A 15,284-nucleotide genomic window follows, 5' to 3' on the forward strand; every position below is an offset into this window, starting at 1 on the left:
GTCGCTTAAACTACGGCGGCCCTAAAAGCTCACAACACAACACGCATGCAAGGTTTTTAACTGCTGCAGCTACTTTAGGAATTATCTCCAAGCTTTTGGATTATTCAGCAAATCGATGTCTGAATCGTCACAACAAAATATTGTCAGTTTATTTACAGACTCTTCCTCCCATTAAAAAGGTTGCTTACAGTAATTATTGCAAACAGTCTCTGTATCAACATCGCGTCTCCATCACCGAAACATCTCCACCTTTCCTGTTGACGGTCGATTAGCTTCCTGAGTTCAGGCTTTGGTCACTTCGGGGCATTTAAAGAGTGAACACAGAGCTCCTCCTTAGCAGTATCTCTAAAATATAATGTGCTCATGATTAAAATCAGCCTCAGTGTTTGGATTGTACTCTCATCCCAACTAAACACACCCTGGGCCAAGTTCTACATGTTCTACCCCATGTGAGTATCTACAAAGAAGCTTCCGTGCTCAGATTTAATCCCTGAGAATAAAGACAAGTTTAGATGTTATTAGGAGCAAACAGATAGTAAACAAAGAAGATGTTCAAATCTCGTACAAAGTAAATGCATTTAATCGCTGTGCAAATTAGATTAGAGAAAACAATCATATCAGAGACGTGTTTCGTGCTCTGTTCTGCTTTTTGATGATTTGATGTGCTCATGCACAGCAAACAGACCTTTGCAGTGTGGGGCCATCTCCCAGCAGAACAGACGGAGGGAAAAATAGAAAACGGGAGCAGAATAAGTCCCCAGGCTTTTTGGAGTCCTCAGTAAAGACGGATACAAAGCGAGAGGAAAACACTGACGAAACCTTGTGCAAGTGACGGCACTGTGTCAGAGATGACTGTTTTATCACGTCGCAACTTCAACAGCGTAATCATATTGCTACAAGCCAAAAACATCTGATGGCCAGGGCACATTCTGCAGCGTGCTCCATGATTATCAATAATTCGTTTAGAAACACATTTACAAGGGTGTCAGGTCAAAGCCGCCCTTTAACCCCTGAGGCTTGTGTAAAAGCAGTCCTGTGGAATAACTGACACACACACAATGAAGAGTATTGATCAGAAACCCTGATGTTACAGATCAGCTTTCCAGTACATTCAGAATCCACAGTTAAACACATACTGTAGCTTTTAGATGAAATAAATAACTCTTATTATCTGCAAATGAAGATCAGCTAAAACATTAGGAACGTTACTTAGTCAGCACTTCTATTACAGAAAGAAAAACATACTGAAATAATCAACCAAATGTGAACAAATGAAGTCTGAAATGACTAGATGAATAAATGAATGAATGAATGGATGGATGGATGGATGGATGGATGGATGGATGGATGAATGAATGAATGAATGAATGAATGAATGAATGAATGAATGAATGGATGGATGGATGGATGGATGGATGAATGAATGAATGAATGAATGAATGAATGAATGAATGGATGGATGGATGGATTGATGACGGATGGAGGAATGGATGAACGGATGTGTGGATAGATGGACAGATGGATGATAGATGAATGGATGGATGGATGAATGAATGGATGAATGGATGGATGGATAGATGCATGGATGGATGGATGGATGGATGGATAGATGAATGAATGGATGGATGGATGGATTGATTGATTGATGACGGATGGATGAATGGATGAACGGATGAACGGATGTGTGGATAGATGGATAGATGGATGATGGATGGATGGATGAATAGATAGACAATAGATGGATGGATGGATGGATGGATGGATGGATAGATGGACAATAGATGGATGGATGGATGGATGGATGGATGGATGGATGGATGGATGGATGGATGGATGGACAGATCATATGTCCTAGTTTTTTTCTGTTTCTCATATAATCACATATTATCGTTGATGTATCGTGAACACAGTGCATCGTCCCACCTCTAATAGACACAAATTCACACATTCAGACTCACAAAATGTCTAAAAATATATAAATAAATTAATTAAATCATTACCTTTCCCACTGCCTTTCAGAAATTAAAGACTGGTTCACCTCCAACTTCCTCAAACTAAGGCAAAACTCCTCCTCATTGGCACCAAATCCATCTTTTACAAAGCTAACTCTTTCTCGTTCACCATTGACAGCTCCACCGTGACCCCCTCCCCTCAGGTCAAGAGTCTGGGTGTCATCCTCGACAGCTTTCTATCATTTCACTCCCACATCAATTACATAACCCGGTCTGCATACTTCCACATCCGCCCCTCTCTCTCACTCCACTGCCATCCTGGTTTACAGCCTTGTCACTTCCCGTATCAATCTTTGTAACTCACTCCATAAACTCCAACTGGTCCAGAACTCTGCAGCCCGTACCATCACTGCAACCCCCTCCTCTGACCACATCTCCCCTGTCCCTCAGCAGCTCCACTGGCTCCCCATTAAGTACAGAATCAATTTAAAAATCACTCCCTCTCCCTCCCTCAGTTCTTCATCTTCGATCCACCTCACTGTACCCGCTGCCCCACCTCAGTACCATGGGGCGCAGAGTCGCTCTGCTCCCAAACTCTGGAACTCCCCCCGACATCAGAAACATGGACTCCTTACCCCTCTCTAACCCATCTCTTCCAATCTGCCCACTCTCTGTAAATTCTCATCCCTACATCTTTTCTTTTCTCTTCTTCTTTGTATTATACTGTTTTTAATGTATTGCACTGTTTTTATTATTCTGTTTTTATTGTACAGTGTCCTTGGGTGGCCTGAAAGGCGCTTTTTAAATAAAATGAATTATTATAATTATTTTTGATAATAAGTACTATACTTCGACAGTCCTTATCGGTGTTAAACTGGGATTTTATAACACAACATAGTAGCGGTGAGTTCGGTTTTAAACAAATGCATTTATTTTTAAATAATAAATGACTTCACTACTCAGGGGTATCTTAGGGGGAAAAAAAAACAGGAAAAGTTAAAGTAGTGATGAAATCTGATTCCTACACATAATGAATGAACCTCTTTGAAAGGGGTTGAAATAAAGGTGCAGGGCTCACTCCTCCATCCACTCAACGTAATGACATTCATACATGGAACTGCCATAATAAAGAAGTCAAAATAACACAGGTCCATGATTTACAGCCCACAGGAGGACTGACACGCTCTCCATGGTACCTCTCTGTCTTCAAGTATCTGTTTCACACACACACACTGACCCGTCTGTGTGTGTGTGTGTGTGTGTGTGTTACACACATGAATGGATGAAGCTGGCTATATAACGCACGCACTGACTCGGTCAAACAGTTGGTCGTTTATGAGAGCGTCTGGTGTGCGCAATAAAAGCTCAGTGTTCACAGTGTGAGGACGACTATTCACTGTGATTAGATTTAGTTGAGGCTGGAAGTGCCAATGTGCACTGATGGGGATTGTTTTCTATCAGGCAACATATGGCTGTGTTGGTCACAGAAGTCAGTGCTGGGTCACAATCGCAAAAAAAAAAACGTATTTGGCAGCCACAGATTGTGCAAGTTGTCCCACTTACAAAGATGAGAGAGGTCTGTAATTTTCATCATAGGTATACGTCAACTATGGGAGAGTCAGTGTGAAAAAATATCAAGGAAATCACATTTGTATGATTTTTCTTTTTTTTTTTCTTTTTGTAAATTCTTGCATAAAAAAAGTATTTGGCACTTACAGACCTGTTACTTCTTCTTTAAGAAGCTCTTCTATCCTCCACTTGTTACCTGTATGAATACTCTCAATATCTCAATATTTTCTCCAAAAATATGCGACATACAATATAGATCCCAAATTTTATTATATTTATCTCAATAAAGTCTCAACAGAAAGACAATTCTTGAACAAATTTGCTGATGAAAAAGGCTGCACAGGGACATTGATTTACAAATAGCCGCACAATATGTGCAACTTTTGACATTTAACCCTATAAGGGACAGCACGTGTGAGTGAGTTCTGTAACGGGGCTTGTTTAAGGGAAGGTCTGAGTTAGAACGCACTTAGAAATCACTTTAACTGAGCTTTTCATGCAGTTCTGAGAAGTAGCAAAAGCAGCAACTTCTAAAGCGAGTATATAACAAGTATATAAATAAAAATATATCGATATAGACAATATTGTAAATTTTCTATATCGCCAAAAAAAAAAAAATCGTGATATATATTGACTCTTGATATATATTGACTCTTGATATATATTGTCCGTGCCTAATTAATGGCATCTGTTTGAACTCATTATCTTTGTATAAAAGACACTTGTCCACACTTTGAAACAGTCAGACTCCAACCAAGTGCAGAGCTGTCTAAGACTGGGAATAATGGGATTCATCCATTCAGGAGGTTAAAATAATGTTTTTGTGTAAATAAAATGCAGTTATCACTTACATACACACTTGCACGCACAAATACACGCTCACCTTTGCGTTGATGACAGCGTTCTTGTGATAAAAGCAGCACAGAGCTGCAGTCAACACCTTCAGGTTGCATCGCTCCGACATTCTCGATAACTTTTACAAAGTCTGGAGATCAATACTGATGATAAATGATCAGTGAAGCCAACCTTGGCCTCAGTCACTGACTGCACAAAACCACAACTCTGATGACTTCATCTGCTGACACATCCCCAAACGATCCTCCATTTGGTATTTACTTGGTAATCATCCATCAGAAATTTTCAAAAAAAAATATTACAGATACATTTCTAAAAGCAGGAATCCTAAAAAATGAGTTTAAATCCAGAGGATCTCCATCTTTCTGCAGCTGTGACTGTGTCCTTCTCCTCCTGCAGACTGAATCCTCAGCCCTACACATCATTCTCACTCCATTCCTTTAAGCTCCGCCCCCAAACCTCCATATATGGGCAAGGGAGGGACACATAAGAGCCACGGTGAACCAATCCAGTGTGGATTAATAAGGAGTGGCCCAGAGGCAAAATATGAACGATAGAAGAGGAAAAAAAAATCATAACCCTGAGCCTGGGGTTTGCATGGATACAACAAATACACGAAAGTAAGTTCGTTTAGCCATGACATGACACGAGAACCAATTTATACCAAAAACTTTCCTTCAGTACAGAAACACATCATCAACTAGGCATTTTATTTTACCTAAAGTAAGAACTTCATCAGTGCAGAGCTCAGTAACATACAGAGCTATGCATGAATGGAATTAATGACCAAACGACTTTAAACAACATAATCTTCAGAATTAAAAAAAAATTTTTTTAAAGTGATATTATTTATGAAGAAACTTTAGTGCCAAACACAAAGTCTAATACTTTGGAGCATTTATGTCTGTTTTTATTCATTTAGTTTGAGTTGTAGTTGCTGAAATCTGTCTGTTTTGTTGGTGTAATGTGCATATTATTTTCGTTGTATAAATTGTATTGTCATTGTGTACTTTGTGGACCCCAGGAAGAATAGCTATTAGCTTATGCTTAAGCTAATGGTGATCCTAATAAACAAAACAAACAAAATAACACATTTAAAATGCTCCTAATGGATGGAGATGATAATTGAAAATAAAAACCAGACGCAGGCGTTTAATAGGTGAGTGCTGCAGGTTTAACGTCTCGTATGGTGAAAAACACTCGGCAACAATGTGTGCGTGTGTGTGTTTTTTAAGAATGGTGCTAATAAATGTCCAGCTATTTGTGATACGTAATGAGGGCTGAGCAATTACACCCACACACTCATTAAGTGCCCCTATTTTCCCACCATAACAGACATGCACACACACGCACGCACGCACGCACGCACGCACGCACACACGCACACACGCACACACGCACACACACACACACACACACACACACACACACACACACACACACACACACACACACACACACACCATACAGGGTTAGATTTAAAGTGAACAAACCCAAAGATACAGACTTTCACTCAGGGTGACTTTCCAGTAAAAAACAGTTAAAATAATATTTTTTTCCCCAGGAAATGAAGCCTCTAATTACTGTGTGAACTCTGAGGATGCTCAAAGTAAAAAAAAAAAAAAACATGAACGACATTCCCAAGGGCAGTACACACACACACACACACACACACACACACACACACACACACACACACACACACACACACACACACACACACACACACACACACACACACACACACACACACACACACACACACATGCGCACACACATGCACCATTTCCAACCACAGTAGCCCCAAATCACCAGCTACTCTCTGTGTCCACCCTAAAATACACACATCTTTTACAGGAATGCTTTGGAAATGCATGGTGGGGCATAAATCTGAGCGTTGAGGTTCTATGCCGTCTATTTCTATCTGTTTGTTGTTCCTGTCACTGGGACAAAGAGTCAGTGCAGCCTCAGCAAAAAGTTGGAGTATAATTATATGATAACGTATTTACTGAGAGAGAGAGAAAGAGATGAAGGACGTAGAAATGTATTAAACATGGAAGCTAAGTGGCCACTTTACAAGAAAACAACACAGAAAGCGCCAAAGCTCCTCTTAGACACGTATTGTCAGTTATCCCAATCATACCATGAGCATTCACACGTTAAAGCAGGGTTTTTCAACCTTGGGGTCGTGGCCCCATGTAAGTTCACCTGGAATTAAAATAAGGTCACCTGAAACGTGTAGTATTTGGAAAAACATATTAATGACTGATTAAAATTACATTTAAAAACATGTTTTTGCATGCAAACACTCAAATAAGCATTTTTAAACGTACAAACCACGCTTTAATCTTTTTTATATCACAAATTTCTGGCGACAGCAAATCATTTTTTTCTATAATTAGTTTGTTATACTGTGTAACAAATACAGAGTAGACAGGATTATTAGTGCACAAAGATGCACCAGCTCAGATATTTTTTTAATATATATTTTTGTTTGTCTTTTGCTTCCTTTTTGTCTTTTTCTTTATGCTGCATTTTATTTTAACAAGATTATATTTGAGAAAGTGAAAATATAAAATACAGTTGTTTAAGATTGCCTGTTGTGTTTTAATTTAAAAAGGGATAATATATTTTTTTTTAATATCAAAATTATTTCACACATTACAGGCTTCCCCACATGGGGTCACAGCCCCAAGGTTGAAAAACACTGCTTTAATGCAGTATACAAATAGGCCATGGCAATGTATCAAGATTCATGATACATCAAATGTTCTATTTTGGTGATATAGAAAATTACAATATCACTTATAACAATATATTTTTATTTAATATCCTATTTTGTAATAAAATACTCATTTTAGGAGTCGCTGCTTTCACTTCTTCCCAGAACCCAGACCTTGTCCTAAACATGCCGAACTACAGAACTCACTCACACGTGCTGTCCCTTAATGAATAAGAAACCAAAAACAGCACATTTTATGCAGCTGTTAATAAATGTGCCTGTGTGGCACTTTTCATCAGCAAATTTAACCCAGAATTGTCTTTCTGGAAAGACTTTACTGAGTTAAAAATATCTAGATTTATGTTGTATATTGCAATTTCAAGAAAAAATATCAAGATATGACGTTTTTTTTTCATATCGCCCTGCCCTATATATGTACAAACAATATGTTAAGTGTAAAAATGAGTCATCCCTCTAATCTCCATGCCTTGCTGTCACAGTGTGACCAATGTGGAGAGTTTAAATCATCTCATATTTTGAGGCTGATTGTAAAGCCGTCAGAAATACTATATACCTCAGCATGATATCATCCACTCAGTCATTCTATCCTGGCACATGTGTGTGAGTGCCTGTGTTTGTGACGGGTCATTGATCAGTAATGGTCAGTGAGCTCAGTGACAGACTGGTGCAACCGGATGCCCACACTACACAGTCGATAAGAAAGGTGAGGTCACGCAGTGCATTTGTGCACGTATCACAGTGTTTTTCAAAAGCATAACTAGCATAAAAACAAGGAGGAATACAGAAAATACATCCAGATCTGACAACAAGTCATATTTCTGCACATAAAGTTTAAGGTCTCCTTAGATCAACTCACTTTAGTCCAGGGGCCAAATATGGAGCTGTCTGATCCCAAATAGTGCGCAGATTATAAGTTATTTTAATGCTAATGTGATCTAGTTTGCACTTCCACTGATAAATGATTTGTAAACTTTGTAATAGTGACAGATTGCAATAAGTGACAGATCTTTCACTTACATTTCATGGATTTTGTGACTAAATTGTATTTTATTTATTGAAATTCTGTGGAATAATTAAAAAAATATTGCTAGATTTCAAACAAATTGAGAGTTATTTCAACAATTTAAGATTAGAGAGATTAGACGTTTTAATGTTTTCTCTGCTGTTGGTCAAATCAGATGCTCTAAAGGGCCAGATTTGGCCCCCGTGCCTCGAGCTCGACACCTGTGAACTACTTTGGTGTTTTGTACATTTTTCTTCCAAAAGGTTTTTATGGATTCAAACAGTACAAAAAATATTTTACATCTTTTCTTATCAGCCCTTTCTACTGTTCTTATTTTTTTACACTTTGTTTTGTTTCTGGAATGAAGAAAATACAATAATCAAATACTTACATCTCATTTATACAAGAAATCTAAATTAGTTGATAAATAATAATGTATTGTTTATTTTTATTTATTTTATTTTGGTACTTTTGACTCGCAAACAACATTTACTGACTCCTGTGGGTAATTCAAAGGCTCCAGTCAACCTAATGTTCATCTTTTTAGAATGGAAAAAAATTACCAGAGGGAGCGACAGTTCCAAATCTGCGGTTTGGTAGTAGACAATGAAGCAGAGAAGAAGAGTTCTCCGAAGAGGTCTTTATTCTCCATTAAACAGTGCGCGGCTGACGCTCTGTTGGCTGAAGTTAGCGAGTAAATCATGGACTGTTGGACTCGCCCAAAAGGACTTCTATCCTCAGGGTTTCTGTCATAGATGATTTTTCGGGTCTGTTTTTATCCTCTTTCGGTAATCAGGTTTAAATCATCTTTAACTTTTCCTGATTATTTAGCAGCACAATTTGTCATTTTGATCTAAAAAGCTGCTAAATGATCTAAAAAGCTGACTGAACGCTTCATTCCAATAGAAAACAATGGGATTTTACAGGCAAATGGGGCCGTGTGACATCATCAGTCACGTGATTTCAACATGGCGGAACACAGGTTTTAAAACTGTAAAATATTCCCATTTTTAAAAGTTAATAAAAGGAATATGGTGCAAAATAATGCATTTTGTTAGGCATAGATCTTCTAATAAGAACATTTCAAACATTTTAAGCCACATTTGTAGAAACATTGGAGGATCCCTTTAAAGTAGTTGTTTTTCTAAGTTTATTTAAAGGTCCCATGTCATGCTATTTTTCACCATCTCCATTTGTTCTAAGAACCACAAAAACATAGTATTTGAGGTTTATTTTACAAAACTGGCCTGTTTTCCAGAGTTTTAGCCTCTGAAAAGTCACTTTCTGATCAACTCAACACAAACAGGCTGATTTGCAGCCTACTTATGCATATTCATGAGTGGGCGTGTCTATAGACGGGACACTGACTTCCTCCTCCCCGCACGGTGACGTAGGGCCAGAGTACGGCCCGCCCTCCTCCCGCCCACTCCGTGGCCGAGCTCATGCTGCTTTATGAACACGAGACAGAGCGTGGGGGCGGGGCGTTCACCGGTACCTACATAGACTGTAGAAAATACATACATAGCACTGTGCGAAGGATGCTGAAATGCTAATCTCCATGGGTCTGTCTACATGTCAACAGCAGCAGAGAGCATCCTGGAGGTGTGGCTTCTCCAGCTCAGTGCCGTGTCAAATTTGTCATCAAACTGGGAACGCGTCATCAAATTGTAGCGAGGTGTTTGGGCTCACCCTGTAGTAAGAAAGGAGCAAATCACCCTCTAACTAAAGATTGTGGGAATCAATAAAAAAACACTTTGTGTATGAAGCCCTAATAGACCTTTATGATGTTTAAAGCACAGAAAAGTAGATTTAGCTTAACATGGGCCCTTTAATGAATGTGAAACTCGATATCCAGTTGGAAGTCACTTGTTATTAATCAATGAATTGTTTCAACAATCGTTGACCAGTCCAGAACTAAAACAGGTATTTGTTGCAATTCTTCAGCCACAATGAGACACACTCACACACAGCTCTGATAAAACAACAGTCACTCCCATTGGCTGCCACAGGCACAGGAAGTGGTTGGTGGTTTGATTGCTCCTAACAATGAAGGCTCATTGCATCCGTCCGGGCAATGCACTTTTCACCTTTTTTGTTTTGTGCACACATACATGTACTTTGGAAATGCAAACACACCTGCAACTGCAGAGCTGACAGCTACACTTCTGCACTTCTTATTATTACATAACACCTGCGTTATACAGTAGGTTCATACGCGGTCGGCGTGCACACTCAGGGCCACACACACTGTTTGCACAGGCTGCCAACCTCCATTTGACCAGAGAAGCACATAAGAGCTGTTTGTCCGTGTGCGTGTGTGTGTGTGTGTGTGTATGTGCAGCTTTGAGTGTGTGTGTGAGGTTAGAGACCTGCTCTCAAGGAAAGGACTGAGTTTGCTTTTCACGCTGAGGTGTCAGCATCCAAACACATGAGCCAATGTACGAGGGGAGAGTTCCAGATGCACAAAAACAGAGAAATGTCTGATGGAGGTTTGACATCATCAAGCAAAAGATAAAATAATGCAGATGTGCCAAATACGAACCAGTTTGATCTGAAGTGGGTAATGATAATAATAATAGGTATGGGACAATTTCTAGTTTGCATTTAAATGATATATAAACTATGTCTCCAAGCAATAAATGACATATATCAGTCCCTGCAGGACTTTCACTTACATTTTCTTGATTTTGAGATCTATTTGTACATAATTTGAGGAAAATTTGTGGAATAATTTGAGGAAAATTGCAGGTTTTGGGAAAAATTAAGAGTTTTGCGATTCAAAAATAAATGCCAGATAGTTTTATTAGAATTTATTTATTAAAATGTAATAAAATAAAAAAACAAAATGGTTAATTATAACTGAATGTTGGGAAGCAATTTCATTTTTTGTTTAAGGAATGTTAACTTTGAATTAGGGAAGCTGGTTAATTTGCTTATCCTTCGATTTTTTCTTTTATTTTGTCTTGAAGACTAATTTGAATTAACTATTGAAAAAGTTAATACATTTAAAAGCAAGAACAGAGTTTGTGATAAAAGAACGTTTAACTCACTCACTAACATTTTTTTTTAAACCTGAGAAACACTCCTTTGTTCAATGTTAAAATCAACTATTCATCAACTCAGAAATAAAACAAATAATCAACTGCTTCATTTCTCAAAAGGAATCTAGTTTTGAACTCTGGTAGATACTGTAAAATCCCTTCAAGTGGGGAAAACTGTAAATATTGAGGAGTTTCATTGATTTTGTGTATCTGGAGGGGCTGAGGTATCTACAACTGATTTATTTGGTTATTAACACAATGATTCTTGTTTTCTCTGTCATAGTTTTTCCCATGGGCCGATTTGGATGCTCTGAAGGTTCGGGTTTGGCCCCCGGGCCACAAGTTTGACTTGTGTGAAATAATGCATCAATGAAGCCAAAGTAAGATGATATGGAGTGGATATTAAATGTGCCGTATATTGTAAATAAGCAATGATAATTGTAAGAAAAAATTGATTGGGTGATATATCGCGATATTTCACTGCACGATTATTGTAAATTTTTTGAAAAATGTAATTTGACAGTTTGATAAACATACCACTTGTTTTTGATAGTGGTCATAGAATTACACTTTGTTTTACCATTTACTTGTCCTCACAAGTTTGAAAATAATGAAATAAATTGTATTTCATATCTATTCTTACTTGTAAAGGTGAAATTTGTAATTATTGATATGTACATTAATAAACAGGCATGCTGTAAATTAGCCAGAGTTAGCCAAAAGAGGCTAGTTTTCATCTGGTGATGTATATTGTATTGTTTAGTATTGGGATATATCATATCGCGACATGCAAATCATAAATCGTATCATATCGTCAGATTAAAGGCAATATACACCCCTAGTTGGGACACAGGTGCTGTGGACGTGTGTGCTTTATTATTATTGTAGGAGCAGCTTTACTGCAGCTCGTTTCAATGATTTAAAGCCATTTTATTTACTGATCCAAGAGATTCTGCTCTTAAAACTCACTGTGACTAAAATAAATCATCATATGCATGTTTTCTATGAAATTATCTGTCAAATAATTCATATTTTATGTAAATGAAGAGTCAAAAATGTGAGTCCAATCTTGTATTTCTTCCTCTATGGTTAAATACTGTGAAGCAGCTCTTACCTTCACATAGTCCACGACAGCGTCCATACCAGCAGATGGTTCCCTAGGGAACAGAGACAGAGACAGCGTCCGGTTTAGAGAGCACATCATGTGGAGGGAAGTTACTGTCCTGAGTAGAGAAGTGATTGTTGAGGTATGAATAAGTCCTATCGACTGATCCCTGATACTGATGTTGATGCTGATGCTGAGGCTCCTTCAGGAAATGCAACAGATCAATGGAGGAGCAGGACGTTTGCTGAAGTTCTAACTGAGGTCCATAGTTAGAATGAGAGCTGCAGAGTGAATGTTTTAGAGTTCAAACGGCTCAGCTTTGCTCTCCAGGAGAAAAAAAAAGACGAGTGAAACCAATGTGACTCCCTGCCTCGATCTATTCTCTCTGTCTGTCAGTAGTAAACATCCTCACTCCCTGCCTTGACTTACTTTACTCTCTCTCTCTCTCCTCCCCCACCACAACACACATGGCAGCCGCACACCCACTATTTAGACTCCACTGACAATTTCACAGAGGAGTTCCAACACACATACACACTCACACCCAGCGATACCCTGCTTTCTGGGACTTGTCTCTGCTTTTCTCACTCAAAAACAAATTGTTCTTCATCCAACTGCCTCAAGTTTTTTTTTTTTTTTTTAAATATATAAATAAGGAATCCCATTATTTAAAGGAATCAAAGTCAATTACACTTCTTCTAGTATTTTTCATGTAAACAGCAGAACAAATGTCTTTACAAATAAACTAAATCCCTCTGTGCGCAAACGGGTGCATTAGGGCGGAGAATCTACAGTTACAGTTTAAAAAAATGGAAAATTAAAGTACAAAAATTAAAAAATACATTTGAATTTAAAAAAAAAAAGCCCCAAACGTAGCAAGATTAGCATGGATTGTATAAGCAGGAGTTGTCAAAGAACGCAAGCGTCAAATGTCCTCTTTGCCACATATTGTCAGTAATCTGCATCAGTGATCCTGATCATATGTAATAAATGTACAGTAGGTCCAGTTCTTCTGAAAAATGTGGTGTATTAATTGAGGAGCCAACCCGACATTAACATCAGTTGATGTAATCCTGCTAACAGACAAACAAACAAGCAAATAAATAAACACCATAATATATAAAGCATAAATAACCAAATGTGTACACTCATTTGTTATAATGAGAGGAAGTCAGGAGGAAACCAGCAGATTCACTGGGAGAACATGTACCGGTCACTACATGAAGGAAAAAGCATTGCTGAAGATGCATTAAAAACTCCCAGCACTTGTATTTGCATAAATTAAATGTCTGTCTAAATTATATATTTCAAATAAGACAAAAACTATAAACCCTGGCTACGAAAAACCATATATAGATTATAGTTCTGAAGACAGCACCAAGTAGGGAAAGAGTTCAGTTGTATTAAAACTGTAAGTATAGATATTTAAATATACGTATTACGACTCTCCTCTGGCCCCTGTGTGTGCAGCTTCATAAATCCAGACCTTCAGACCTGTCAGTCAGGGTCAGGAAAGTCCCACACATGAACCCTTTGTCAGCTTCTCCATTTCCCTCCTGAATATTGTTATTTCTGAGTAAAAAAACACAGCTCTCCTGGAGGCTTACAACCAAGGGCTCAGCAAAAGAGGCAATTAGCTCAAATCCCGAACAAGGTTGCTAGTTTAAACCCCTAAGCCTCCACTTGTATTCCCACGGGAATATCAGCACACTCCAATAGTTAGCAAACCAAATATGTTTAGCTGTAAGCGGCTCTCAGTCTAATATGGGCTGAAATAATGAAGAGGGTTTAGTTATGTAACAGAACAGAGGAGTTCATTCACAGTCACTGGTGGTTATTATTCATAGAAGACGCAGAGTCAAAGCCTCTGTGTCATGCTTAAGATCTGCAGCAGATTTAGGAGCACAGAATGGCCAAATGAGGACAATATGTATGTAGCTAGCAACGCTATGTTAGCCCAGCATAGCGCAAATGTGTCCCATTAAATGTAAAAATCTACAGACAGTCTTTGCCTTATCCTCAGAGGTCAAAATGTAATATTTCTGTATTCATGCTCGAGCTGGACGATATAGACCAAAATACATATCTCCATATATTTTCGCAAAATAGCGATATACAAATGCCACACAAGCACTTTTACTAACCAACAGCTGCACAATATGTGCCACTTTAGTCTTTTTCTCTAAAACAGGGGTTCTCAACTTTAGGGTCGCGGGACACTGCCAGATGCCTCCAAGAAATGGAAAATATTTTTTTAAGCCAACAATTTGAGCCCATTTTTTGCTTATTGTTTACCCTTTTTAAGCAACTACACCAACCTTGTTCTATTTTAACCTTTTTTCATCACTTTTTCTTGCCTTTTGCTCCATTTAATACATTAATCATTTGTTACATTACTCCCATTTCTGCCATTTCTCCATCAAATTTCAAAGCCTTTTCTGCACATTTTTCTTCTACTTTCAAGACATTTTTGGCACTTTTAAATCATTTCCACCACTTTTCCCACCAAATGTTGCATTGGTTGAACCATTCTTGCCTATTTTCACCATATTTCATGCTTCTTTTTTTTTTTTTGCCAATTTAACCACATTCACCATTTGTCATGCCCATTTAATGCCAGTTTAAACTATGTTCCCACTAATTGTTCCAATATTGACACTTTGAACCCTTTTACCACTTTTCCTGTCTGTTTTTGGCCACTCTTCAGGTACAGTGGGGGTCCCTGATCTCTGGCACCTTTATTTTTGGGGTCGAGGGCTGAAAAGGTTGAGAACCTGTGTGTGAGTTCTATAGTGTGGCTTGTTTAGGGGAAGGTCTGTTTTAGAGCGCACTCAATCAATCCTATAAGCGTTAACGGAATCGTGGATGGAATCACAGAATCAACCAATGGAAACGGTTAAATGCGGAAATGGACAGAATCAACATGAAACGCCTTCACCGTGAGGCAAGGAACGTTTTTTTTAAGGTCATTAGGTGCACGGCCCTCCCCCCTCCTGTCCTGACTGCATTAAACACT

At 38.4% G+C, this 15,284-nt stretch overlaps 1 protein-coding gene across 2 annotated transcripts in view; it reads right to left on the bottom strand.

Annotated features, from left to right (window-relative positions):
• Nucleotides 1–15,284, bottom strand: part of bcar3 (BCAR3 adaptor protein, NSP family member) — a 100,260-nt gene that overhangs the window by 22,884 nt on the left and 62,092 nt on the right. For both annotated transcript variants that reach the window (XM_028443613.1, XM_028443614.1), the window contains one exon: nucleotides 12,278–12,320. In XM_028443613.1, the coding sequence (XP_028299414.1) occupies nucleotides 12,278–12,320 (43 nt within the window). The remainder of the gene's footprint in view (nucleotides 1–12,277; nucleotides 12,321–15,284) is intronic.

This window comes from Gouania willdenowi, chromosome 4, assembly GCF_900634775.1.
Source record: "Gouania willdenowi chromosome 4, fGouWil2.1, whole genome shotgun sequence".
NCBI lineage: Eukaryota > Metazoa > Chordata > Actinopteri > Blenniiformes > Gobiesocidae > Gouania > Gouania willdenowi.